General features: G+C 37.6%; 1 protein-coding gene across 2 annotated transcripts in view; it reads left to right on the top strand.

The window, feature by feature from the left end:
* The window catches only part of PAXIP1 (PAX interacting protein 1), a 29,788-nt gene extending 3,341 nt beyond the window's left edge, over nt 1-26,447 (top strand). Inside the window, exons 2-21 of one of the 2 annotated variants that reach the window (XM_058832914.1) lie at nt 2,013-2,147; nt 4,032-4,075; nt 6,637-6,700; nt 7,033-7,146; nt 9,002-9,646; nt 12,543-13,119; nt 13,887-13,981; nt 14,940-15,035; nt 15,364-15,501; nt 16,824-16,945; nt 17,498-17,682; nt 17,808-17,851; nt 20,285-20,352; nt 20,741-20,843; nt 21,347-21,515; nt 23,082-23,182; nt 24,345-24,479; nt 24,563-24,638; nt 25,184-25,248; nt 25,717-26,447. In XM_058832914.1, the coding sequence (XP_058688897.1) occupies nt 2,013-2,147; nt 4,032-4,075; nt 6,637-6,700; nt 7,033-7,146; nt 9,002-9,646; nt 12,543-13,119; nt 13,887-13,981; nt 14,940-15,035; nt 15,364-15,501; nt 16,824-16,945; nt 17,498-17,682; nt 17,808-17,851; nt 20,285-20,352; nt 20,741-20,843; nt 21,347-21,515; nt 23,082-23,182; nt 24,345-24,479; nt 24,563-24,638; nt 25,184-25,248; nt 25,717-25,728 (2,988 nt within the window). In that variant the 3' untranslated portion in view covers nt 25,729-26,447. Of the gene's footprint in view, nt 1-2,012; nt 2,148-4,031; nt 4,076-6,636; nt 6,701-7,032; nt 7,147-9,001; nt 9,647-12,416; nt 13,120-13,886; nt 13,982-14,939; nt 15,036-15,363; nt 15,502-16,823; nt 16,946-17,497; nt 17,683-17,807; nt 17,852-20,284; nt 20,353-20,740; nt 20,844-21,346; nt 21,516-23,081; nt 23,183-24,344; nt 24,480-24,562; nt 24,639-25,183; nt 25,249-25,716 lie in introns of both variants that reach the window. The other variant, XM_058832913.1, reaches the window with a different exon arrangement.
* The last annotated feature ends 1,366 nt before the right edge of the window (nt 26,448-27,813 follow it).

Here is a 27,813-nt window from a genome sequence, read left to right as displayed (position 1 = left end):
ACAAAAAAAGAAGTTTCATTTAATTGGTATAAACCAATGCCTAAAATGCAGGATTTTTACAGTGTTCATATTAAGGCTTTTCAGCATTCTGTTTTCTGGTTACAGGTATATGGTTGATATCAGTGTGAGTTCTTTAGTTGTGCCAATACAACTTTTCAGTCCAGGCACTACTTAATCTGAAGAAGTTGTGTATTCTGAGAGGAGTTTTGAAGATGACATGAGCTAAATTAGGAAGAGACTTTTTCATGACACATAAAATAATCAAATGCCTTATTATGTATCACATTTATAGTGTTTAAACTACTACATGAAGCCATTGTAACTTTTTGTATAAGCAGATGTTTTGCACAAGTTCTGTAATGCAACAAAAAATCATACTTTTAGCACATTATTTATAGCTTCTTTCTGATGCTGTCAGATTTGTGTTCTCAGTTTTCATGACGTTCACTCCTTTTTTTAGCCTTCCCCTAAATGAGCAGTTGAATGGGATTGTAACTCAGGGAGAGCTGTGAGACAAGGAGCTCATGTGCTGAGACAGTTCTTAAATACCTTCTGTTTTCAAAAGTGCTTTATTTGGATTTAGCTTCCCCATTTGGAATGATAGCATCCTGTGTTTCTTCACAGTTAACTGGATTTCATGCAGGAAGGTGTATCATGATTTAGGGGATTGGTGTGCAAAATGGAAACATTCACTCCTGTTTCTGGCAGTGATGACAAGAGCAGCAAGCTCATGATCAATTTTCTTGGTTATTTTAGAGTAACTCTTGGTAATATTCATCCATTGCCCAAAAAAAAAGTTTATTTTTGTTTGCTTAAATGGAGTTTTAAAGTCAGGCACTTCAGTCAGGAAGTGCCAAAATTGTCTCCTCAATGAGTGGTGATTTTCTATCCCTCTTTTTCTGCTTGGCAGAAATGCTTTGTAAAATAGCTTGATGCTATGTTTTGAGTCTTTTTCAGTGCCTCTTTGTCCTGGTGAATGTACAGGATAGGGAGTAATTGCTTAAGGATCAATTAATTAAATTTTTGTTTGATGGATGCATTGCCTTGCTCTCTGCTGTTCACTGTTGTGGGCAGAGCATTCTGTTTTGAAGGGAATGTCCCCAGCAGGTTTGCAGGGATATGCATCTGTCCCTGGTACGTTTCTGAAGATGAGCATCGCACCAGTTTTGTTCTAAATCATTATTTCTGAATAATAAAGGGAAAATGAAACAATGACCTTAAATGGCATTTTTAACTTTTGAACTCTTTTAGACCGTAATGTTTTAAGACATTTTTCTCTTCCTCCCTTACCTTCTCCATTCAAATGGAAGGCCTGGTTTTTGAGGTGCAGGGCTGGATTCATCACACAGATCTCTACAGCAGAGCTGAGAGAACACTGAACTTTTGAAGCAGCATCTGCTGTTTGGGCCTTGCAAAACTGGGGGTGAGATGTGCTTTGGTAGTTGGGAGGTGCTCTGCATTCTCAGGACAGAGCAGAGAGGCACTTCAGTTACAGCTCCTGAAGGTAACTAATTCAAGGAGCATGAATCCTACTTGTTGGAGTTTTTCCTCTCTATTTCATGAAATCACTTAATCCTTAGAATTCAGGCTCTTATTTTAAAGTATATTCAAACACTTCCAGAGCTACCCTATGCAAAAACAAAGACTTACAAGAGCTTGTTTTCTCTGCCATATTAAAAGAGGGAAAACTGTTTTAATATGTTTTTTGAGGAATACATATTTTGGAAAAACCTTGGCATTTCCCCAGTTTCTAACCCAACATTAATTGTTTTGAAAAGTAGCTCTTCAGATGCAATGATGAAAAGATAGAAGAGGTGTAAACCTTTGGCAGTCAGGTTTTAAATGTGTTTGGCAACTTCAGGGAAAGTTCTGACCACCTACAGGAGGACAGCCAAGAGAGAAGGTCATATTCATCCATCCATCCAGTGTTAGTGTCTTCTTGCAGTAATGTTTTTCTCAAATAAAAGTTGCTAAAAATTGTTGACTTCTCCCTGTTCTCTTTTTGGCTTTAGGTTATCCAACTTCTGAAAGCTGGGAAAGCAAAGGAAGTTTCTTACAATGCACTGGCCTCTCATATTATTTCAGAAGATGGGGACAATCCAGAAGTTGGAGAATCTCGAGAAGTTTTTGATCTCCCTGTGGTAAAGGTGAGCGACTCATCCATGATATTGTCAAAGTACTGACATAGATGCTTCATTGTTATAACAAAATACTCGTTTTTGGATGATGACCAAATAAAACATGTCTTTAAAAATCTTACATTCTTGTCACACAAATTTTTATCCTGACTTGCAGACTTCTGTCACAATTCTCTTCACTCCTTGTTGCTCTGTAGCTATCAATGGTGTGGATATTTTTTAGTGTTCTGCTTTGGTGTTTTTTCAGATTTTTCTTTCCGTCATCTGTGAGATGATGTCCTATTAATTCTACTTTAGAAATATTTCTGAAGGAAAGGTTCTTACAAGCTTCTGGCAGTGGGAAGCCTCAATTTAGTATAAGTAGATTGCTGAAGGTTTTTTTAAACACATGTAATTGGCAAAGTGCAAAATTATTTTGTTGATTCTACATATATGTACTATGCTAATTATGGACTGTAGGAACTTGTAGATAATTAGGGATTTTTTTCCTCTTTATTTTAGTTTTTAAGGGTTTTTTAGTCTTCTTTTTTTTCTTACACTGGAATTGCCAGTATTTTGTTACTACTTTCCAATAGCAGGGTATTTTTCACTGAAAAATTATGGGCTTCATCTTTGGATATGTGAACTTTGTCACTCTGGAAGTCATGAGAGAGATTGGAAGAAATAACACTAGAATTTCACTGCTGATACCTTTGGGTATGTGATTTTGGGTTATTTTTTCCATATAGGTACAGGTAGCAGTAGAGAATTTTGATGGGTTTTGTCATGAGAGTTCACCTGATAGTGTAGAACTGTGAGTTAACTCTAAAAAATGAAAGGTGCTTGGCTAGGGACCCTTATGTTTATAGTGGGTGTGCCGGTTAATTTTTAGTTCCTTTTTCTGAAGTGGTTTTTGGTGTAATTTTAACTTTATAAACGAGGAAACTGCTGCCATTTTCAGGAGAAGGAAGGACATCAACATCATGGAGAGCACTTCCTGCTTTCTAATGCCACTCAAATGATTTAATTTGCTTCATAACTGCCAACTCATTTGCCAGATGAGAGCAGATCTTTCACTAATGTCACTTGGCTTGACCTGAAAACATCACAGCATGATCTGTAATCAGGAAGATCAGACTAAGTATTAAAAGGACTGGAAGACAGAGGCAAAGGCAGCTGCTAGTTATAGGGGAAAAGGAAGATAAAAACTTAAGGGAGGAAAATAACCTTTTTTGGGTTTTTTTTCCCCTCAGGACTGAGGAGTTGGAAATTAAGTGTTTTTAGCTATTTTTTGTGTTATGCCTTATAAGGGAAGGAGAATAACAAGAACTGGGATACCATAAACATAGTTGCCACAATATGTTCTTTTGTTTGTCTTTTGAGGAAAAGTAATTCCATACTGAATGTGATGTCACTCTTTGCCCTTCCTTATCTGCTGCATTGGGATCAGTGTCCTACATCTCTGTTTGCTGCCACCTCCCTGTGTCCCTTTGAGCCCTTCTGTCCCAGAATACTGTCGGGTAGGGGCCTTCACTGCTCAGCAGCCAGCATTGTTCTGTCTTTAGAAAACTCATTCTGTGTAAGGCTGCGTTCTTCACTCCTTGGTGATGGGTGTAGGGTGTTATCGGAATTGTTTCTTCTTAGAAGCAAAAACTGCAAAAAGGGAGAGGATGAATAACTACTGTAAATGGCATGAGAGAAAGGGGTTGCTGCACAACCTTAGAGCTATCTTTATGTGAACTCTTGCAAATAAATGAAAAGTCTTTTTTGCAGACTAAGTGCAGTGTGAAACACTTAGACTTCCAAAGCTGGGAAACATAGTAAAACTGGCTATAGCATGAACTTGGAAGGGAATTCAAGTTTTGTGCATGTAGTCCAAGGATTTTAATGTCTAGTGGTTTTTGGTTTTTTCAGCCTTCCTGGGTGATCTTGTCTGTTCGCTGTGGAGCTCTTCTGCCGTATCCTTTTAAGTTCAAAACTCTGTAGAAAACATGTTAAAATGGGTATCGTTGAAGGATTCAAGACTATTTCAAATAGGTACTGCTTAAACTTCTAAAATGATCTCTTGTGTTTTGCCTGCCATGGTTGCAGTGTGCTTGGAGCTGCTTAGTCTTCAGTTTTCCTGTCCCTTTGCCTATTTTGTGCTTCATAGGCTTTTGGAGGACAACTGTTATCAAATGGAAAACAAGTGCTGGTAGGTGCAAGAATCCAGATGTTCATATTAAGAATTCAGGCCTTAATATGCTTCAGAGATTCAGAATTGCTGTTTTATACCCAATGGTTTAAGGTGTGTGCTTTTGCAACTCTGTTTCTGTGCTGTGGTCTAGGCTGGTGATCTTGGTCATTTGTGTCTGGACATAATAAATGTTTTTATTGTGCTTTCATCACCAGGCTGAGTGTTCAGTTGCTTACGTTACACATCACTAAACCTTCTCCCTGTCCATGAGGAGTGTTCACAAAAAATAAAGCTTGGAATTAGCTACATTTCCTGGCTCAAGTAACCTAACATTTTGTTATTGATGTTCTTTCACATGAAGAAGTTGCACTATTAAAAAATTTGTCTTCTATCTGCAACCAGGGTTTTTTAAAAGGGTACTCTAAGAGCTGACGTTATTGGATACCCAGAAGAGAAATAAACAGATGAAACAATGGAATGATGCAGTCCATAACTAAATTGTAGCTCTAAATGTGGGAATGTAGCTCTCAATGGCAATTGCTCAGCAAGTCTTTATTGTGGGAACATTGAAATGGCGAAATGAAAAGACCAGGTCTCAGTAGTGTCTTGTTCTTCAGTTGTATGGAAGAAGGAAGTTTTGTACACCTGTCAGTAATAAATGTGTCCTTGGACCTTTGACTTTCTAGCATTTCATGTCCTTAGAACATAGTGGGTTTAGGTTTTACTCTGAGCCTTATTGTCCCCACTAAAATGGGTTGTTAAGTCTTTGTTTTATCCTGTTTCAGTCTCTTTATGACTTCTAGTGCAGTGACATCTGGCCTTTCATTAGGGATTTAGGTACTGCCATAATGAGAAAAATACAGTCCTTAATAGGAATAGCTTAAACTTTCCAGCTGATTGCTTTTGGACCCAGTTTAGGCAGAAGTTTGAGATTCTGCATTTTTGCCTTTATGTTTTAATTTGTAATGCTCAAGGTGGTAATTGAATTTCTGAAGAGCCAAATCCCAGAAACATCTTGTGTCAGTTAGACATATGGATCTAATAAGAGCCTTATGGATTTTATATTACCTTACTAGTTCTGGTGCTTATTTGATGGGCATTTGCCTGTCAGTTGCTAAAGGTAAAGTTTAATATAGAAAGATTTAGTACAATGTAAAGGCACAGTAATTTTGTCTGTTTCTTAGTGGAAGTTGTTTTCACCAGAGGGAACTTAAGATGGCAGAGTGTTGCCCTGTGCCCTGCTCACTGACATGTGTAAAGTCTAATTAGCCTGCAGTGGAAGGGAAGTAACAGAAAAATGAAGCTGGAAGCAGACTCGGTGAAGAAAGAAAAAGAGTTTCATGTGTGAAAACCTTGGCTATAATGCCTAAAGAGGGCTGGCAATTTCTTTTTCAGCAAAAGCAAGAATGAGGAGGGTTTTTTTTTAAATGGCCTTGGTATAGATGAAAGAGAATCAGAGCACTTCTGAGCTTTTGTTGATGGCAGGAAGAAAAGTGAGTTTTGCTGTATCCCCTCTGTTTTGTTTTATTGTTATGCTGCTTGTAACTTTTTTTAAAAGTATCTTTCACTCCTTTTTTGGAGAGTGCAAGCTCCAAGCAAACCGATGGACCTTTTAAAAGTTAAATACTGGCTGTTTCTGCTTTATATGCTAGCAGTAGGTACTCAGGCAGGGAGTAGACACATGTACACGTTTGAACGATCCAGTACTGAATTTCTACCTTGGATGAAATGGAGAACAATTTAGGATGTTCATCAAGCTTGAAGTTTTTGAGGTATTCTGGGTTATGGCAGTAAATTATTCTTAAGTTTTAAAGTGCTCTCAGCTTTGTCACAGCTTGCTGTGTGCTGTCTCTTCTGGGCCTCAAAATGTGAGGGTTGCTGGTGCATCTGTCAACATCACGAGGAAGATAATTTTGTTTCATTTAAAAAATCTGTGTCTGCATGTAACACAAAGTACACCTGTTTCTGTAGTAGTTTTTTTTTCTGACAAATGGATCGTGGTGCATGGATCTTAAACACAAGATCATATCAAAGTGTGGAAAAGCGGGGGAAGTTGCAGAAGTCTGATGATCTGTCTGTCTTTCCCAGGTCAGTTCTGGTTTAGAGTGTTACCAGATTGATCATAATATTGCAGGTGTCCTGATTCAGTTTGTACATCAGTTTTTTTTTCTTGATGCATAAACTTTAATTGCAAACAGACAATGCGCTTTCAAACATGGAAGTTTTTGAATGCTGAAATATTTGGTGTTATCTGAGAAGTACTGCATAGGCTGTTTAATTTCCTTCTAATGTCCCTCAGGAAACTCATCTAATTATTTTGCATCCTTGACACCTGCTTTCCAGTGTAAATGGCTTTTCTCCAGAATCATGTCAGATCTTTTTTGGAGTCACTGCTTGTCTCTCTCAGGTAAGAAGTGAAGCATATTTCAGTCTACTACAATGTCCATTTTGTACGGGATGTTTGAGGAGAGATGCCAGTTTTTCTGTTGTACTATGACTTTTTCCCCCTTGGTTTTCTCAGTCTCTGTTCAGGTTAAAAATTACTCTTTAGTAGTTTTTCTTGTTGCTTGTCTTTGACACCCTTTTTTTGCTCTAACTTTTTTTGCTAATTTAGTATTTAAAAGTGATAGGTAATACATCAGCCAGCCCTGTAAAAGATATGTTGTGGATTACTAAAATTCTTCCAGCTGATGCCAGCTGGGTGCACAGAACCAAAAGGCTTTTTTACCTTCCTTTTAGGTTTCATCTGAAGACCGAAATACGCTGTGGGCTTTGATTACTTTTTATGGAGGGAATTGCCAGCTGAGCCTCAATAAGAAGTGTACTCATTTGATTGTGCCTGAGCCAAAGGGGGTAAGAGTTTATTACATGTACAATTCTTCTCGTTGTAGCTCTCATTTGCTTTCAAATAGTCAAAAATTTTCCATCTGCCTGAAGTTAGAATTCTTAAGACTGTTCATTAACAACTAAATTCAGCAAAATTAGGCATTGCAGCTATTCAGTTTGTACTTATTTTCTGCATGGCTTTAAGCCTGATTTATTCAAAAGATGTCCAATTTCACAATGGTATTTGAATTCCTGTTTGAATAAATTATTTTATTCATTATCTTGTTTGTCTTGGCCTAATTTTGATATATCACAATTATTAGTGATTGTGATTTATAAGTCCACAGATACAGAATCAGTGAAGAAAAACAAAGGACAGAATTGAAATATTGAAGAATAAAACATGGGCTGGCACTGGGAGAAGAGAAAGTGTGGCTATGGGAAATGAATGCTTTTCCTTCTTTAAAATATAGGAACCTCTGTAGGGCTGGGTTCTTTTTGGTGAATATGTGTGTGTGTTGGTTTTGGTTTTTTTTCTTTTTATTAAGTGCTTGATATTTCTTCTGTGGTCTGTTTAGAAGGGTGTATTGAACACCCTTCTAGTCGTCCCTTTCATCACAATAGAATAGAATGCTTGGATAAAGCTTTATTACCTAAAATTGTTTGTAAGAGACAATGAAATACATTAAGAATCATACTTTAATAAGTTACTTAAAAGCTTGAATAATAAGCTTTTTAGAACAAGGGATGTTGTCTTCAGCTTGCAAGCCAAGAAACTTAAAAAGGTATTAGCATTCCCTGTCTGTAGGGTACAAATACTTTAATGCACACAATCATTGAATGGGAGCAATTCTGTGGGATTATTACTTTTTTCTTTCAGTCCTGCTGCTCTGATATACTACAAGGGAAACGGCAGCAGTTTGTAACGAGAACTATTCTGTCACTAGGAAGACTTACATGATTGATCTGACTAGACACGAGATGATAAAACAAGATCATTAATAATTCTCACCAGAATGGAAGAATAAAATCTTGTGTCGGCAAATAAACTTGATTTCATCTCCAATCTCTTTATTGTGTATGAGTGACAGTTTCATTGTAGGAAATAACTCCAGAGAATCACTAAATTAATTTTCTCTGAATTTGCTTGTTGTTAATTTATATTGTTTGACGTAGAAGAAAATACCAGCTCAGTCATTCCAAAATATTAGATCCTGAAATAAGTTTCAAAGAAAGTTTTTTTTCTGTATTGTCTTGATGTATATGAGGGGTTTCCATTAAGGATCATATTTGAATAAATAGGACACTCATTCTGTGTCTATTTATTAGGAAAGGAAATTGTGAAGCTTTAAGATTTAATCTCTATGCCTGATGAAATGCTTTTATTCAGTAATCAATTTCTAAATATTTGTCTCTACTTTATTATGAAATTCTGACTTTTTCCTCAAATGTTTTTTCATAGTGAGGCTGGGTTTTTTTTTACTTTTTTTTTTAATAGTGGATAAAACATAAACTGTATTTAAACTTGCCTTAATGTCTTCCTAAAATCATGTACATTTTAGTATTGACCATGATGTTCATCGCTGCTGCGTTGGAATATTTTGATGATTGGGTTAGAGAAGAATTTTGCAAGTGGAGACCTTCATCTTCTGGAGTTCTGCCTTCTGAGTCCTTTATAGTGTAAATGTGGAGAATTTGGGTATTTTTGTTTTAATTTCTTGGAATTTGTAGTTCTGCACAGTATATGCCCTGTTGGATCTGGGCAAGATCACTCTCTGGTATTGGACAGCCTCCTTGTAATCTCCCTCTTCATGCTCTAGCCCTCATCTCAAAGAAATTATTTGTGACTATTTTGTCTTTAAAATTTTTTTTTTCCCCCCAGGAAAAATATGAATGTGCTTATAAACGGGGCAGCATTAAAATTGTCACCCCAGACTGGGTATTGGATTCTATAGCTGATAAGAGTAAAAAAGAAGAGACTCCTTATCATCCTCGTTTAATTATATACGAGGAGGAAGAAGAGGAGGAAGAGGAAGAGGAGGAAGAAGCAGAAAATGAAGAGCAAGATTCACAAAATGAGGCTAGTACTGATGAAAAATTATCAAGCCCAGCATCTTCTCGAGAGGGATCGCCTTTGGGTGATCAAGCTTTTTCACCAAAATCTACTACTGCTGATAAGGCAAAAGGGGAACTGATGTTCGATGATTCTTCCGATTCCTCTCCAGAAAAGCAAGAAAGGAATTTGAACTGGACACCAGCTGAAGTCCCACAGGCATCTGCAGCAAAGCGTAGGTTGCCTCAAGGGAAGGACTCCGGGTTGATTAATTTGTGTGCCAATGTCCCACCAGTGCCAGGTAACATTTTGCCTCCTGATATGAGAGGCAACCTCATGGCTTCAGTACAAGGTGCCCAAAGTTCTGACCGCCAGGAAATGATGGCCACGTGGAGTCCAGGCGTGCGGACGTTAAGGAATATTACTAATAGTGCTGATATTCAGCAGATTAATAGACCATCAAATGTAGCACATGTAAGTGTTGGATTTTTAATTCATAAGCTATTGGACTTTTTCTTAGGAACTATACTGTCCAAGAACTTCAGTTTCCTTTTGCTGTTCTTAAAATACCCAAAGTTAATACTTTCCCTTATTACTTAAAATTGTGGCCAAATTTGTAATTTCCCTGTTATGGGTAACTTAATTTCTAGCAGGTTCACAGAATGCATTTGGGAAAAAACGTTTGGAAGAGTAAAGCTATGTATAACTACGGCATGGTTTCGATTTTCAGTAAGGACTTCTTGGTAAGGGAGGGAAAATCATTAATTTAGAATTATTTTGCTAGTTCAGGAAACCTGGTTTCCTATCCCTCCAGTTTCTCAGTCAGTGAAAGGAACTATTTATGCCATAAGCACATGAAATTGTGAAATTGATTGTTCCCGTGGTAGGTTCAGTTCTATACTGCATTGTTCTGCTGGGCATCATTAGGTTGTTATATAGTATACATATTATGATGGAGAAGTCCTAACTTACGCTTTCTCATGCCACTTGTGTAGTTGAAATAATTGCAGCTCTTGTGTTGAATATACTTCTGCAAGAAAATAAAAAGCAAGTGAGCATGCTGCACCTGCAGCGTTTAAATTCTTAGATGTTTGTGGGAAGGGAGCATGAGCAAAGTAGGTGCCAGTAAATGTTAGACATACCTTTTACTTAAATAATTGCATTGGTGCCTTTCTTTGGGTGTTCATCTGATGTAAAACTTGGAAAGGTGCCTGAGTGGTATAGAGGCTTCCAGCCGGTACTTAAACGCAGAAGGTGGAGTCACTCAGAAGCGTTGATTCTGTGCTGTTCATGTGACATCTAAATATGAAATGGACATACAGGCTTTATTTTAAATCTGAGTCTTAGATTCCTCTTCTCAGTGCTTTGAATTGTTTACGGGCTGAGACTTCTGGGCAGGGGCTGGGCAGAACTGCCAACCATTTGCTCAGTTGGCCAGTGTGGGTAAGTTGGCCACCGCATCGTCTCCAGCCGAGTCACTGTGCTGTCAAATACACATCAGTGGTGTCCCTGTGGGAGTATTTCTGTCAGCAGTGTTTGCAGAGCTACAGGGCACTGGTGGCTTTGGCTTGTCTCTGCTCACCCAAAGTCTGCTGCAGGAGGGGCTGGATTGTGATGTGCAAGGGCTGTACCAAGTGCCCTCTCAGGCTGCTGGGCCAGCTCCAGCATGTGCAGAAAGGCTTTGCATCTTAGAACTGTGAATCTGCTTTCTGGAGGGAGGAGTACCTGTTCTACCTTTTCCTCCTATAATTTCTCTTTTACTTTGTGCCCTGAATGATAAGTGCAAATCTTAGTGAGCATTCTTGGAAAGTTAGTGCTTAGTTTGAGCCTCAGATTTCTGCCAAATAGCAAGATCTGTCATCATCAGGTGTTTGCAGGTACATAGTTATTTTCTGAATATAGCTGTAGAATACTTTTAAAAGTTTCATCCCTTTATTTTGAAATACAGGTCTTGAAGCTGCTGTAATTTTGGGTTTTGGTACTTGTGGAGAGTAGCTCCTCACACCAAGCCACAGAAACATTTTTTGTGTATGTTGTTTTTAGTTATTGAATGTTTCTGCTGTGGTGCTGCTGAGAGATGAGTGATGGGTGATGCATTGATAATCATGGCCACACGTCTGCTATACCAACCACATCAGAATTATTTAGATGACACCTGAGATGTTTTGATATGCATTGTGAAAACAGTTGATCCACCTCTGATGGAGGGTTGATGGATGTCTGGTTGAGAGGATACAGTAATTGGCTTTGTGCTCTAGTGATGGGCTTTGATTCCTCTCGCACACGACGTCACTGAAAGTGACACTGTTGAAAGTAGTGAGGGTGAAGGAAACAAGCTTTGCAGGAATCATCAAAGCTGATTTCATGTTTAAGAGACTTTATGAATGGCAAGCCTAGAATTTCCTTTTTCTCCTTCTCATTTCTAATAGGTAGTTTATATTAAAATATTTTAATAAACATGTAGAACTCATTGTAATCTATTAGAGCTTTGCCTAAGTTTCCCTCTTCTTATGTATAAAAATTCTCTTCTTAACTTGTACCTGCTTAGTGTGAAATGATTTTTCTCTTTAGCAGTGAGTTATACATACATGTAAAAATAAAATTAAATTCCAGATTACTTCACTGTATATAAACCTAAAATCTAGTGTTCGTAAATAGGGAGGTTAAGTTGTTTTGGGCTTTTTTTTCCCAAGAAATCCTTAGTGCTCAGCAGATCAATGTTTTCCTTTGTTTTTTTGGTATTGTAGTTAAAAAAAATAAGCTATATATTTCTGAATTGATTCAAAAGAGGACAAGAGTCCTGTGTTTCAAACAGCACTAATTAATGAAGACATCATTAGAAATTTTTAAGTGAAAGTAGGGCTATGGAACTAAGCTCTGAATTTAATGGGCCAATGGGATTTTAAAATTAATATTGCAGTTGATCAATGTAATTATTAATATAGTGTTAATAGTCATAATGCTGTTGAAAAAAATACTAATAATACAGGGATGGGCTTTAATCTTTAACTAAAATGTGCATTGCTGTTTATTAGGAGTCATATGCAGCTCCACACTTCTCTTTGTGTAAGTCCTGTCTTTTCATTTTGGTATTAGGCAGTTAAAGATTTTTGTTTAGCTGACAAGGTGTAGCTAAGGTGTAAGGTTCTTGTCTTTTAGGAATTGTATTTTCCCAGTAGTTCTTTAAATATTTTAAAAACCGAATGACAACCAAAAGGTCACAAAAATAATCTTTGTTTTCTAGATATTACAATCACTTTCAGCACCTACAAAAAGTTTAGAACAACAAGTAAATCATAGCCAACAGGGACATCCAAATGTGGTGCTGTTTAGTCAAGTGAAACTAACACCAGAGACACATTTATTGCAGCAGTCACATCAAGCACAGCAGCAACAGCACCATCCTCTTTTACACCTTCAACCTCAGCAACTTATGCAGCTCCAGCAGCAGCAGCAGCAGCAACCCCAGATCTCCCAGCAGTCTTTCCAACAGCAGCAGCCTCACCAGTTTCCCCAGCAGCAGCAGCAAGTCCATCAGCAGCACCAGTTCTCCCAGCAGCAGCTCCAGTTCCCGCAGCAGCCGCTCCACGCGCAGCAGCAGCTGCACCGCCCTCCGCAGCCGCTCCAGTTCCAGCAGCAGCATGTGCTGCAACAGCAGCTGCAACAGCTGCAGCAGCAACAGCTGCAACAGCTGCAGCAGCAGAACCTGCAACAGCTGCAACAGCAACAGCTGCAACATCAGCAGCAGCAACTGCAGCAGCAGCACTTACAGCGACTGCACCAGCAGCATCAGCAACAGCAAATGCAGAATCAGGCAGCGCAGCACTTAACTCAGACACCTCAAGCACTACAGCTTCCAGTTGCAGCCCAGCAGCCACAACACCACCAGCAGCAACAGCAGCAACTGCAGCAGCAGCCGCTTTTTGGGCACGATCCAGCAGTGGAGAGTTAGTAATTATTGCCTTCTGATCCTGAAAAAAAGTAGCTAATGACATGAAGTGGGGTAGAATATCAAAAAGTAATGCTGTGTTTACAGGAGGGGATTGTAAGAAATGCCACTTGTGGCTCAGAACTGGTTTTACTGATTTTTAGGCAAATACTTGAATAATAGCTAATGATAATCCAGCAATCTGAAAAGCATGAGAGTGCTGAGAACATTCTCTTTTCAAATATACACTTGATACCACAAGCACACATTGCGGAACAGTGTTAGTAAATGCATAGAGCAACTTCTTAAATTTTTTTTTCTTTGAAAGAGGGGGAGGGGGAAGCTTTCAAACAGTATAAGAACTGGAAGGATAGCTACAGTTTTGGAAATACCACTAAATTATTGAAGATTCAGTTTTGGAAAGCTGTCACATCTTGCTTTGAATTCTAGTAGAATTGAAAGCTTTTTGATTGTTTTGGCTGTTCATAGCTGATCTTTGTAAAAGAGGAATTTATCTTACGTTTTCCTTTTGGTGACCCTTCCTTTTGCCTCTTTAGCCCCAGGAAAAAAAAAAACTGTCCTTAACAAAATCAGACTCTGGGCTGAACTGTGCCTTAAAGGCTTTCAGCTTTGAAATTATGGATCCTACTTTTTCCAAGGAGGTGCACTTAGGAAGTTTATAACCTGGTAATAGGAAGAGGTTTGTGTAGCAAATGTGTTCTGAGATGAACTCTTCAGAGTTTTAAGTATTTAACTGTTTGTTCTTTATGTGCCAAACTATTTCAGTTCCAGAAGAGTATTTCCTACTGGGCTGTGTCTTTGCAATTGCTGATTACCCAGAACAGATGTCTGACAAGCAGCTGTTAGCAACCTGGAAACGGGTAAGATTCTGCAGTATTTCTAAAAAACTATAACATAATGTGATAGTCCCTAAATTCTAAAAGGAAACATTGGAAGTACTTCAGCACTGTTCACTTTTCTTTAGGCATCCTTTTGTGTAATTCTTCTGTTACAACCTAAAGAAAATTATTCAGCTGCTGCTGACCAGAAAAAGTAATAGAAATACGTCAGGTGTGCAGCCTGGTTGAATTAAGTCTTCAGTCAGAGCATGAGCTAAATAAGTTGCAGCCTTAACTATTTCCCAGTTATTTATACTTTTAATCAGGCAGCTGTAGTACAGCAAATGTAATATAGCATCGCTGTCTATCTTTAATTTCATTGTATAAAAACATTCTTTTTTGCATATAATTTTGGCATTTAGTAGCCTGTGAGGTATCCACCTGAGTGAATAAGATGGAAGAATAGAGTGTTTCTATTTTTTTGCCAACTTCTATTTTTCAGAAAAATCTGATTGTATCCTTTCCTAAGTAAGAGGACTTTGATGTTCTTCAGAAACTTCTGATGGATTTTATAGTTGAATTTTCCCTACAATTTTGCATAATCAAGTAAGCTGTTGACATTTTTAACAGCACTTGTGTTTATTGCTCAGATAGAATTGAATAGTTCATGAAAAATTGTTTAATAGTTGTACTGCAAAAAATAAAAAAACATGAGAAGGGTTATTTTTGTTTATATATCTTTATTTTGGTTTTTTTTTTTCCATTTCTTCTAAAAAATAGGTTTTTTGTTCAGTGAAAAGCTGCATATTTAGTTTCGTTTTTTTGTTTTCAAAATTGTTCTAAAGCTAGATAACAAACCTGATTTTGGGGGGTAACTCTTCAGTAAAGTGGTGCTAATGGTGGCAGTGTCCAGGGTGGACTTTCATTTCAGACTTTTTGTTTCTTAATGTAACATAAAAATTGTTATATCCTAGAAGTTCTGGGTTTGCTCTCTTATCAGATCATCCAAGCACATGGTGGGACAGTGGACCCTACCCTCACAAGCAGATGTACTCACCTTCTCTGTGAAAGCCAAGTCAGTAACATGTATGCTCAGGTAAGCCAGCTGGGAACCTGCACTGCTGCCTGCTTCCATTTTATCTCTGGAAAGGCAGGGCTTTGCACTGTGTGCTTCATGCTTAGATAGCAAATATGAAGTTTCTCATTATGTGTTTTTTTATGATTTGAGTTTTTTTGGGGTACAAACTTTCATAGTGTGTGTAGTAGACTTGTTCCAGAGAGCAGTAAGGAAGATGCTATGAGAAAGGGGAATCTAAAAAGTAGCAAAAAACAATTAAAATCAAAGGTTTGATTTGTAGCAAAAGTGTAAAATAAAATAAACGTGTATTTTGGGTTTTAAAAGCTGTTTGTGCCTGTATTCCTAGGCTTTAAGAGAAAGGAAGAGATGTATTACAGCACACTGGCTGAATTCAATCTTGAAGAAGAAGAAGATGGTCCCACCTCATCGAGCCCTTCATTTTCCAGTGGCATTTCCACCAGGAGGAAAGCCATGCTCTCAACATGTAAGAAGGAGAAGCTTACTTGAAAAGAATGCTTGCTTCATTCTATGAGCATTATTAAAACAGAGCTAGAAAGTGCTTACTCAGAGCAAAATACACATTTCTTTTGCCTTGGAAGTAAAGCTCCTGTTAATCTTAAAGTGCTGTGTTGATGTGGTGCTGCTGCCAGGTGTTTCTCAGTGCTTTGCAAGTCTTCCCGAGTTCAGAGTGGTGAGGAATAACACCTGCCTTTGTGAGTTACTCTCAGACACTGAGGGGCAAAGATTGCCTGACTTAGACGTAGCAAGGTAGCAGCAATCCAGGGTGCACAGTTTGTAGCAGCAAAGCAACAACACATCTAACAGCATGTGCTTCCTTACCATAACCCAGGATTTTTAGAGGCTTTTTGAGGGCTTTTCTTAGTCAGTGCTTAGCAAATACCTAAAAAGGTAGCCTATGCTGCTAATCAGAGGATAGGAGGTCACAGTTTCATTGCCTGTGCAATGGGAAGCTGTGGAAGTGGAATTTTGTGGAATTGAAAAACTTCATTCAGAGGCATCTTGGAATGCCAAGATGCCAAAGTATGTCTTGGCATTGGATTTCTTTGTGCTGGATGCAGACATATGGGATGATGGCCTTGCTGATAGGCTGTCCTGACCGACATAAAATGAAGTACAGTTTTGGGAAAATCAGAATCCAACAACATGAGTGTGTACTCAGTGGTTAGTATTAAATGGAATATGCAGTGTAATAAACACAGTTTTAAACAGAAGTGCTGTTGCCCTTCCCTAAAGGGAAGGTGAGAAAAGCAAAACCAAAAACCAGTCAGGATTAAAGATAATAATGGAACATGTGGAATTACAGTTTACCACCTGTGATCAGTTGGCGCAGATTATTTGGCTTCATGGCAGAGTAGAGCAGTTTTCAGATTTTTAGAACAGAGCAAGTAAGTCTAAGCATTTTTTTTGTGTGTACCTCTATGTAAATAGCAGCAGAAGGAAGATGGCAGACCTCTGAGAAGCAAATGACCTCTGAGAAGCAAATGACCTCTGAGCTCTTTCATAATAATGCTGTGATCTCTGTAAATAAGAAAAAGCTGACCACAAGAATGAAAATTATTCTTCCTGAGTCAGAGCTAGTGCTAGAAACCTGAATTTTTAATGTATAAACAGATCACTTTTAAATTGTACTCTTTGTATCCTACAAGCCACGCTTTAATTGCTTATATGCTTTGCTGTGCATTTCATAGTATAAAAAGTTAGTCATGGAAAAATGGTTTTTTGTAGGAGTGCTTTGTAAGTGCCATCAATGTTCAATTATTTATAACGGTGTCTTTCACTCTGCAGATAATCTCTGTGACAGGATTTGTTGATAGTGACAGAGATGACCTCAAGCTCATGGCCTACCTAGCAGGTGCCAAATACACGGGCTACCTGTGTCGCAGCAATACAGTTCTCATCTGTAAAGAGTAAGTGCTGCACTCCACAGCCCTTGCTTCCTCAGCAACCTCTTGCCAGGTAGTGCCTCTCTGAACGTCAGGTGCTACGTATGGCTCATTTTAGGAGTGTTAATTGTAATCAGTTCTGCAGTTTAAAAGCAATAAACTTAGTGATGTTGTTGCTTGAACTAAATTACAGCACATACTAAGTGATAAATTTGGCCTTCTGAATACAGGCAAAACAAAAGTAATTTCTAATTTTCATATTTTATAGTCTTAAGTGATGCTGACCCTTAGATCATCTGTAAGTAAAATACCATTTTTCAATAATAGTCCTAAAATGTTGGAGGAGGTAGAATTTAAATTCAGGTCTAAAGATTCCATTTACAGCAGAAATTCTCCCCTGACTTGGTTCTGATACGTAGAACAAAAGCATTTTTTTGAGTATCTCCGCTGTCACATTTGAAACAAACAATAGACCAGTAAAGCAGTACTGGTATTTTAGGTTTATTATTAGAAATTGCTATTTTTACCGATTTCTTTGCAATATAAATGATTTTTTTTTCTTCTCTGCCCACCAAGGGCCAGTGGGTTGAAGTACGAGAAGGCCAAGGAGTGGCGGATCCCGTGCGTGAACGCGCAGTGGCTCTGTGACATCCTGCTGGGGAACTTCGAGGCGCTGCGGCAGATCCAGCACAGCCGCTACACCGTGTTCAACCTCCAGGACCCACTCTCTCCCAGTCAGCACCTAGTGCTGAACCTGCTGGGTAAGAGGCACAAACCCCTCTGTTCTGCAGCTTTTTATGTGTCTGTTTCATCAGTAGGAGCATGTTTCCTCTGGTGTAAATAACTCGTCAGTGGTGTCATTTTTGTTCTGTTCTCCATTCCCTAGATGCTTGGAGAGTCCCATTAAAGGTGTCACCAGAACTTCTAATGGTATGTTGAATTACTGTATATATACAGCTATTTTGATAAGTGCACTCCTTGCCTGTGCTGAAGCTCCTAGTTGTGCTTTTTGCTAATGTTCTGTTTTATTTTGAGGAATCTGAGAAACAATCTTTTGCAGAATTAAGGAATTTTAGTGGGATATACAGAATGAAGTTGCTGTTGTGACATTGTGACACACCTTGGCCTAGATGTTTCACTCTTCAATGTCTACATCAGACCTTTAGAAAGGGCTTAATACTTTTTTTAAATCAGTACCTAACATTCTATAAATGAGACCACATAAGGATTTTTAAGACAGAGCACCCAAAATCAGTAAGGATTTTGTTAGACTATTGACTGAATTTTAAGTACGAAACATAGTGTAAGTTAAGGGTGGAACTGCTTCATATCATCTCTCCGATGGATACTAAGAACTAAAACCATGGACATACATACCATGTATTTCAGAATTTTAAAATATACCATGCATTAAAAAGTGTAGTTGATACCCCTGAAATGTCAGTGGGAATGAACAATGAAAAATAGTACTTTGAAAAACATACAAGAGAAGTAAATTTTTATCATGAAGGGTATTCTGCAAACTGTGCAAAATACAGGTTCTCTGTGTATTGAGAATAAGCTGCAGTTTCAATGTCGGCTCTTACACCTGTCTCATGTTCCTGTACTGTAAATTTTCTTCCGTTTCAGATTTATACTTGATAATTTTTCACAGTGTATCTTGTAGGTAAATTTGTACTGCAGGTGACTCTCAGATAACATTTTATATTGCGAAAACATTTTGCCACACCTCTTGTGTTTGGATCACTTGTATCTCAGTCCCTTTGTAAACTCTTCAGAAAAGAGGTGCTTAGTAACTCTCAAAATGTAATTTGTAGCATTGTTTTAAATGGGGATTCAGGGCACTGTCACTTGAATATCTTTCAGTTCTAGAAATAGGCACTTCTGTTTTCCTGACCATGAGTTTGAAGCATTCTTCTTATAGGCCCTTGTGGATTTGTTTCATGGGCCTGTAGGAAACTCACATTTAGAAAGCTAAATGCTTTTAAAAATTCCTGGTCTTCATATTTCCCTGAAGAAGGAAAATATTTTGCTTTTACGAAATAAAAAACTTTTTGAGAAGATTCAGTATGCAGTATTAATATTTAAAATAGCTTTTAACTAACTCAGTTTGGTCTTGTTATCACCACCCTTTGCATCCACACTGCAGTTGAGCTCATCTTAAAACTGGATGTGTTCTTTGTGTGGGTCAGTCACACCAGGTTTTTGTCCATGTTTTGTCTTGTGTAGCAAATGTAGCAAGTGGACACCTCAGGGATTGGATGGATAATTTAGTACCTCCCCATCTGTATTTCTATGGGGACCCTTCTTGGCTGTGTGAAGTGGGAATTTTGTGACTTAGATTGAAAGGCTTCTGGAGACAATCTAGTTCAGCTGCCCTTCAGGTGCCCACACAGGAGTATGGTTTGGTAATGGAAAATGCTGGGCATATGGAAGTGTCAGGAAGGACAAGGTTCTTCACTGCCTTCACAGTAGGCATTTCTCTTTGCCTTGGGGTTTGGGGTCCTCTTCTGAGAAAAGCTGTCTTGTCAGATGCTGATGATACCATCTACCTCTTGCATTTTCATAGTTCAAATGTCTATCAAAATGTGAATGTGTGCACTTCTCTTCCCAGCTCTTCATACTATGGGCTGTCTAGCATAAAAATGTCTGCTTTGAGAGCAGGGAGCAAACCTCTGCTTTGGGAGGCTTGTTCTTCCCAAAGGAACATTCTCACAGCAAGGCTGGGATAATGCTGCCTGTCTTTCTCGTTATGTGCCTCTAGGATTCTTCATCAAATTTCAGGTTTTGATTTGAAGGTTAAAAAGAAATAGATGTCACACACTTCTGAACTTGGGAGCTGTGGTTGCAAATTACACCAAGGAGAGCCTAAAAGCTGCATTTAATCACCCCTGGGCACATCCTCTAGAGGTTAATCTGGTACTGGGCAGGTGGCACTTCCTATTCAGCTTCTATTTATGTAGTTAAGGAACTTAAGTTTAAACCAGTATTTTCTGGGATATTGCCATTCCATGGAATTTAGCACCAGGAAGTGCTAAATTTATTGTAGTCTTCATGTACTTAAAAAATGGACAGTCTTTTCAGTCTCTTTCTCATTTAATGAAGTGACTTTTCCATTGATAATTAGCAGTATCATTTAAAGGAAAAAAGTCCCACAGTCTTTTATTTGGTGTGCACTTTCAGGGTTACATAAGTCTGTGGAGAAGCTTTGGCTGATGCTCAGCTTTGCTCTTGGGTTTGTTGTGTAAATAGTAGGTGCCCCATGCATAAAGCAGCATGTAATTTTCATTTGTGATTAATTCAGGGTAGAAGTTGGTTTCCTTGCTTAATTCAGATCTAAACATGTAACTGGTCTGATTTCAGGGTGTGAGGTTGCCTTTGAAACCAAAGCAAAATGAATCCAGTCTTCAGCCGTCTTCCAAAAGAGCAAGGTAAGAACAGCAGGCAGTCAATGCCTGTACTCCTTAACTGACTGTTCCTCAGAAGTGTCAGCTGCCCATCAGCCTGCACCATCCTGTGCCCTGCTCAGTGAAGTAACTATCAGTGGGTTTTGGATGTTGCCAGTTACTCAGTTGGCAGGAATAAAACAGTAACTAAGAGAGTGAAGTACTAAGAGATATGGGAGAGTACAGAAAGAGGAGAATATGTCGTGTTCTCTGCGTGGTGATTTTTTTCTTCAGAAAAAGTTGTGCCTAATTCTCATTCATCTGGGTCATTCCATTGGTGAAACTTGCAAAAGTGTGCATGTACAATTTCAAAATTACAGTTCTACAGCCTTGGGCTCAAATGTCACATTCTGGTGTATTTCCTGTTCTGTAGGATTGAAGACCTGCCGCCACCTACTAAAAAACTCACCCCTGAGCTGACACCAATGGTGCTCTTCACAGGATTTGAACCTATGCAAGTGCAACAGTACATTAAGGTGACTTTCAGGCTTATCTCTTGTGAAAAGCATTGAAAACTTCTGACAACTTTCCTACGGATGTTGAATTTTTACTAAGACTTGATTAACATATATATCTAGTGGATAAAAAACAGTATTTACTGGCCCTGGGGTTAGAGTAGGTTTATGTGAAATGAGTTTTATTTGGTAGCTATTCTCCTTTAGTTAACTACTTTATGCTACTGTGCTACTTTGCTTTTTCTTTCTGTGGGACTGCTCTAAAAAGCAAGAAAGCCCTTTCCACATTTGTTTTTAAATCAGCTGGTATTCATGTCTGGAAATACCTGTATTTTCAGTGGCTGTAAATTCTGACAAAATTAATCAACTTAAGTAAAAGAATCACTGTAACACAGAAATCTACATTTACTATTTCATTAGGACCTTAGTTTTATTTGATGTGATAGATACAGTGTTTAGTTACTTTTTAACCTCCGTTTTTAAAAGACTATTCCATTCTGATTTGTGTTCTGTACAACTTTCAGAAACTGTATATCCTTGGAGGTGAAGTAGCAGACTCTGCCCAGAAATGTACCCATCTAATTGCCAGTAAAGTGACCCGAACTGTCAAGTTCCTGACTGCAATTTCTGTAGTCAAGCACATAGTGACTCCAGAGTGGTTAGAAGAGTGCTTCAAATGCCAGAAATTTGTTGGTGAGTTAAATTAGTATCAATTCCTATAGTAAAATAAAGATTCATTGGCAAGCATATTTAAATACACTTTCTTTTGTCTTCTGACTTGAGTGTTTCTTACCAGTTTTCTAAAGATTTCATCTTTTGAAAGCAGAAATTTTAATTCTACAGCAGTCTTATTGTCATCATTCACACCTCTTGAAGAATAATTTGCAAAGTTTTTAAATAATGGTATCAGCAGCTAGTTTGTATTCCACTTGAGTTAGAAGGTTGTGTTAGTATGGTTAAGCAAAGCTGCCACAAGAATTATGTTTTAATTTTTTTTTTTAAATCAAGTTCTCTTTCAGCAGAACATTTTGTTTCATTTAGTTTTCATTTGTTTTAATATTTTAATACAGTTTCTTCCCCTTAAATGAAAGAAAAACACAGTTACAAAGTTTGCTTTAGGGTGATTAAATGATTGGATATCGTTAAGTATTGTATTTTGTTCTTCTGTAGCCATTTTGTAGATTTTTACCTGTGGTTGCATTATTTTTTAATTCACCCTTTCTGAAAGGGTGATTATTTGGTTTATGATTGTCTTGTGCTTTTTATATAATTGGTTTGTAAGAAGAAAATGTATAACATTGCTGGCTAACCACTGTAAAGACTTGAATCTATGGATAATTAACTAATAAACCAGCAAACATTTTTATAAATCTCAAGAGGGCAATTTGCTTGTTTCAGCCAGTGAACTGAGAAACTGATTAATTTGAAAATGCTTAAAAGATGAAGAAAGTCAGGGGATTTAGGAGGACTGTTGTAATCTAGTACTTGAAGTGCTTTATTTATTCACTGAAATTAGGTTAATTTGTAGCTAATGGGCTTGTTCCAGTTTTGTACCTGCTATAATGATGAAAAATATGGCAATTGTTTACAAAAAAATTGTCTTAATTGTTTCTTTTGTCTTTTGAAAGAATATTAACACTGTCTCTTGCAAGTTGTCAGAATTGTCCTTGGAGAGATCAGTTTGTTCTCTCTATAATTTTTTGATTATGGTTTTTAGACTTGGGGGTTTTGGATTAAATTGGATTTAGAAATGTGTTTGACATAGCTTTTTTGGAAAGATAAAGACTGAAATTCCATCCCTAATAAAAAATGAAAAATTGGGTGAATAACAAGACCAATGAAACAGATGGAAAGTTCTTTCTGTTGCAGCTGTGTAAGGACTTGAAAACAGTTTCTGGGCTCCCATAGGTGGTCACAGTACTTCGAGTTTAAACTTAATCCTTCTGCTTGATTATTCTCCTTTAGAGAGAATTAAAAAATAAAAATTTGCAAGTACATCCAATAAGTTAGAAAAAGGGACTTAACAGGACAGTGATTGTTGTTAGGTATGCAAGTGTAAAACATAGTTTAATTCTCCAAGTATTTGATAGTCATCTTTGTAAGAAGCCTAATGAAGAGGGATATTGTAATGATGTTAAATTCTAGTAGGTGTCTGCCATTCAGAGCCACTCTGCCACCAAGATGTTCTGCTCAGATTCCATCCTGTGCCATGGGAATGTTTGTGTTTTGTGTGCCTTATCATCAATCTTTCTTTTTCAGACGAGCAGAACTTTGTGCTCAGAGATGCTGAAGCTGAGGTGCTTTTCTGCTTTAGTTTAGAGGAGTCTCTAAAGAGAGCCCAAGTAGCTCCATTATTCAAGGTAGGCAGTTTACCACGGCATTTAAATACTTGGGAGATTTTTTCAAGCTGATTTTTCCAGCACTGGGACCACAGGTTTTATGCTGAAAGCAGTAGAGCAGGCTGGCATATAACATGAAACATTTGTTGTAAATTTTCGTTTTGACTTTATGACTATTTTGTGCCTAAGCATCATTGGGGTGGATGTAAACCCTCTGAATGACTGGATCCTGTAGATGTTAACCAAACAGTCTCAGTATATTTGTTCCCTTCCAAAATTTAGAACATTGCTTTGTTACTTGGAAAAAGCCACTTATGGCAGGAACGCTATTTTCTTTATTTTCTCTTTTCTTTTTTTACACCAGCTTCATAGTCAGAGCACTTGCCCATAAAAATGGGAGTCTGAGAGTGAGTTTGCCCTTCAGCCTCAGGGAGTTTTAGTGTGAATCTCCCTGGAGACTGCACTTTACACCAGGCTGTTTGCTAGGATGGTGCAAGATGTTTTCGTGCCTCTGGTTAAAATTACATTACAGTGCAGAGAGGTATCTGGAGATCTGAGTTGCTAAAGATTCTTCAGCCTAATTGAATTAAAGACTGTTTATGGAGGTAAACCACCTAAAACAGGTATTTTTTCAACCTCTAATGAATAAGAATCTATGTCTGCTATTATCTCTAAATGCTACATTTTGCTCTCCGTTTTGCAGATTAAATAGCAAGTGTTTTCTGTTTTTATTCCTAGCTGATAACTAGAGATAATCTACTTTGTGATCTGATCACCTCTCTCGGTCAAGTAGCAGAATAATTTTTGTCAGGAAGTAATAAATTGGGTGTTAATTAAAAAGTAAAAGTTCTTTCTTAACATTTGAGATGTCCCTGTGCTCAAAGAGGCAAGGAGCATTGTTCTTAGGTGTCTTACCAAGCTGCAGTTGTTACTTTACAGGTGTGGAAACAGGCACACCTGGACTGTTCATATTTATCAAAATTGTGGATTCGTCCCCTCCAGGGGAAACATCAACAGTATTTTAAGGACAACTCATCAACTGATAAATCTGTATCCATAAGCCCAACCTCAGCTTACAAAGCCTGTCCTGTTGTATAGAGGAAGTGTCACATGACATTAGAACTTCATGTGTTGCAGAAATCAGTTAACATAATAATGCTTGTTCTTCCTTTTCTCATTTTAGGGAAAATATTTTTACATTACACCCGGAATTTGTCCCAGTCTTTCCACCATGAAAGCTATTGTGGAGTGCGCAGGAGGAAAAGTATTATCTAAACAACCTTCCTTTCGAAAACTCATGGAGCATAAGCAGAATAAAGTGTGTTGAGTGTTACTTTTTAAAATTTATTTATAATACCTTACCATGTTCCCCTAAGCTTACCATTATTTTCTTTCTTTTAGAGTTTGCCAGAAATAATCTTGATTTCCTGTGAAAATGACCTTCATTTGTGTAGGGAATATTTTGCACGAGGCATAGGTATGTATAAACTTTTGTTGCAATTGAACAGTATAGCTGTTACTTGGATTTTTTTTTTTCTATTTCCCAATAATTATTTAAGAAACAGATCTTTCAAAGCTTTCAGATACTAATAGAGGAATACATGGACTGTCCTGCAAATCATGGAGAAATCCAAGCCAGCTGTTTGCTGGATATATCTAATAGTTAATTTTTAGGCAGATCACCATACATTTTTTAATTTAGCAACATCAGTGTGTTACCAATACTATTCTCATCTTAAATTCGAAGCACAGCCCTGTACCAGCTACTAAGAAGAAAATTAGCTGAAACCAGGTTACCATCTCAGTATTCATCAAGTGAGTTAGGAGTTTTCACTTTAGTTATTTTTACTTTAGTGTAGAGCCCCAGGAAGTGCTGTATTTTGTAACAGTGTCAGGTGTGAGGGCTGATGGTAGGGCTCTGATAGTGGTGACCACAAAGGCCCAGAACAGCCTCTCCTGACCTGCAGAATGAGGCAGAATTTCTGTGTAGGGTGTGAACTGTATGAATTTTTATATTTCCAGATGTCCACAATGCTGAGTTTGTCCTGACTGGAGTGCTTACTCAAACACTGGATTATGAATCATATCCTTTTTGTGCAAAGACATTGTGCTGCTTAGGGGAGTATGGCTTACTAAAAGTTTTTTCTTAATTAGGAACTAATTAATTGTAATTTTTTAGGATATGTAATGTTTACTTACTAGGAGAGTAGTTTAACACCCAAGAAAGTAGCTTAAATTCAACATGGAATTATTTCTTGATGGGGAATACTTCAAGGGAGTAAGAAGGCAGGGTGGATGCAAAGGAGTAGTAAATAGTAGAATAAATTAGTAAATAGAATATTAGGTAATGGGAAAAGAACTTGCCACTAAGGAAAATATGTGGCACAAGTTACTTTCAGATGATGAAAACAACGTTTTACTGAAGATTATAGATCCTGTTTGATAAATGCAGTGGAGGCACCAGTAAGGCCTTTGTGTCTTTATGCATTTTTTTTATAGAACTCGTATTTTGCTGTCATTTCTTACAGTTGTTCTTTCTTAACAAGCTTACATATAAATTTACTTGATGGATAGTAAAATGCCTTACTGCTCCGGAATCCTTGGAGCATTATATCTTGCTATTCAGCCATTGTACAAAGCAACTAGAACTTCCTGTGGATGCTGTTTTCCAGCTGTTTTCCTAGGGATGATGAGCAGTTTAAAGCAGGAAAGCAAAAATAAACTGCATCTTTTTTAGGATGTGTAATTTTATTATGCTGAAACATAATTTACTATGTTTTGTATTATACTAGCATTTTAAAAGAGCCCACTTTAGGTATCATGATGAGCCCATTTTTAAGCATTTTAAAATAAATTATGGTACTTCAGCCAAAAGTGTAATTTGGATGTAAAAATAAAAGGGCTTGCTATCTATTAAATTATGGATGTTGAAGATGAAAATGTTTTGTACTTTATTTTTATTTCTTATACTCTATTTTCTTTTATATTGATATTTTGCCCACATTTGAAATAAATGTACTTTTAAATGTTTTACTCTATATTTTAGTGGTCGTTCATTTTTTTGAATACTGTGCAACAATAGCACTCTGGTAAGAGTAAATTACTCAAATCTTTCCAAGCAATGTGAAATTATTTTAAACTTATTTTACCAGGTATGTTTTAATATATGAATCCCAGTGCTTTAAAGGGAAGTTGTTGTAAATGTATATATGTGTTTTTACTGAAGCAGAGAAGCAGTTTGAAGGAGAAACTATAACCCTGCATATTCCACTGTTGTGATAACTTTTTGTTTGTATAGTGAGTTTTACTAAATAAATACTGAAAAAAGTGTCCCGAATCTATATTCAGTTGTATTTCCTAAAACACACACAGTTCGAATAATCTGATTTGACCGTTTTTATCAGTTTAGATTCCAGCAGATGAAAAAGTGATCCTAAAAGCTTTTCTTTTCTTTCTGATCAGCAAGACAATTCAGCTCTGATGCTGTACAGACAAGTGAGTATCTGCACTCCCCCGTCAGGGCAATTACTGATTTCAAATCTCTTTTGTGCTTTGGCTTAAAGTGTAAATCCAGCTGGTGCTTGGATTTACTGATTCTGTTGCCTTAGTTGAACAAAGTGCTTAAGTGAATGACAAATTGCTGCTGTAAGAACACAGTGGTAGTAAATGTCAAGATGAGTGAGGTCCCACAGAGGTCACTGTGTGCCTGTTGCCTTTTATTGCTGGCTCTGGTTCCTCAGCTGTATCTGTGTCCCTGACCTGCTTCTGTGCTTGGCTTTTCTTTTGGGAGCAATAGGGGGCTACGTGAGGATCACAGGAATGGTAACATTTCTGCCAGCATGTCTTTTGGTAATGTGGCAAAGTGGGATAAATGAGAATGTTGCACTTTGGTCAGGATTATTTTAAATGAATGAAAGGTTAAAAAGGTGTGGTAAGGATGGGAGGAAATGGTACCTTTTCACAAATGCCATTTACTTCTGTCAGGGTTCTGTGCTTATTCTTAGTGTGATGTTCCGCTCTCTGAGTAACAGCTTCCTTTCTCCATTATGAGACAGGTGAAGGAAAAATCTGTAATGTGGAGACCTAAGGTTGGAAATTGATTATATGATTTTATGCTTTAACTTTTAAAAATAGTAAAAAAAGGAGGGAGTGCAGTGGGAGTTAATTGTTAGTTGATGAGTTGTGGTAAAATAACTTAAATTGTTCAAATGTGGACCTGGCAAGTCTGGTCTTCCTGTCAGTGGAGGGAGAGAACATCTCTGAAACCTGACTCAAAGAGCCCTGCAGAGACACATCTCTCAATAGTTCAACAAAGTAGTTTAGTTAATCTTTCAGAACACAGAAAATAAATAAAGATAATCCCACCCTAAAGAATGTTGTAATATATTGCATGAATACTGGTTTTTACTGGAGAAATAAATGCACCTTTTCTCTCTCTTAAGAATGTAATACTGAAATGATCTAAATCTGTGTTAATCTCTTTGAATGAGGAGATTTTCTTCATTGTACTTGTTACCGAGTGGCAGGAAGATTTTTTGAGCGCCTTTTCCTTTAAAACAATGATCAGTTGTTGCAGCTTTTGAGTGCTTGGCAGTTTTGTGGTTCACAGAACTTGAATGCATGTTGTGTACCTGTCATGCATTCAGCAAGTC

Source organism: Poecile atricapillus, chromosome 2 (assembly GCF_030490865.1).
Source record: "Poecile atricapillus isolate bPoeAtr1 chromosome 2, bPoeAtr1.hap1, whole genome shotgun sequence".
Classification (NCBI taxonomy): domain Eukaryota; kingdom Metazoa; phylum Chordata; class Aves; order Passeriformes; family Paridae; genus Poecile; species Poecile atricapillus.
The sequence above is the reverse complement of the archived record's forward strand: the minus strand, read 5'-3'. Positions and strand labels throughout refer to the sequence as shown.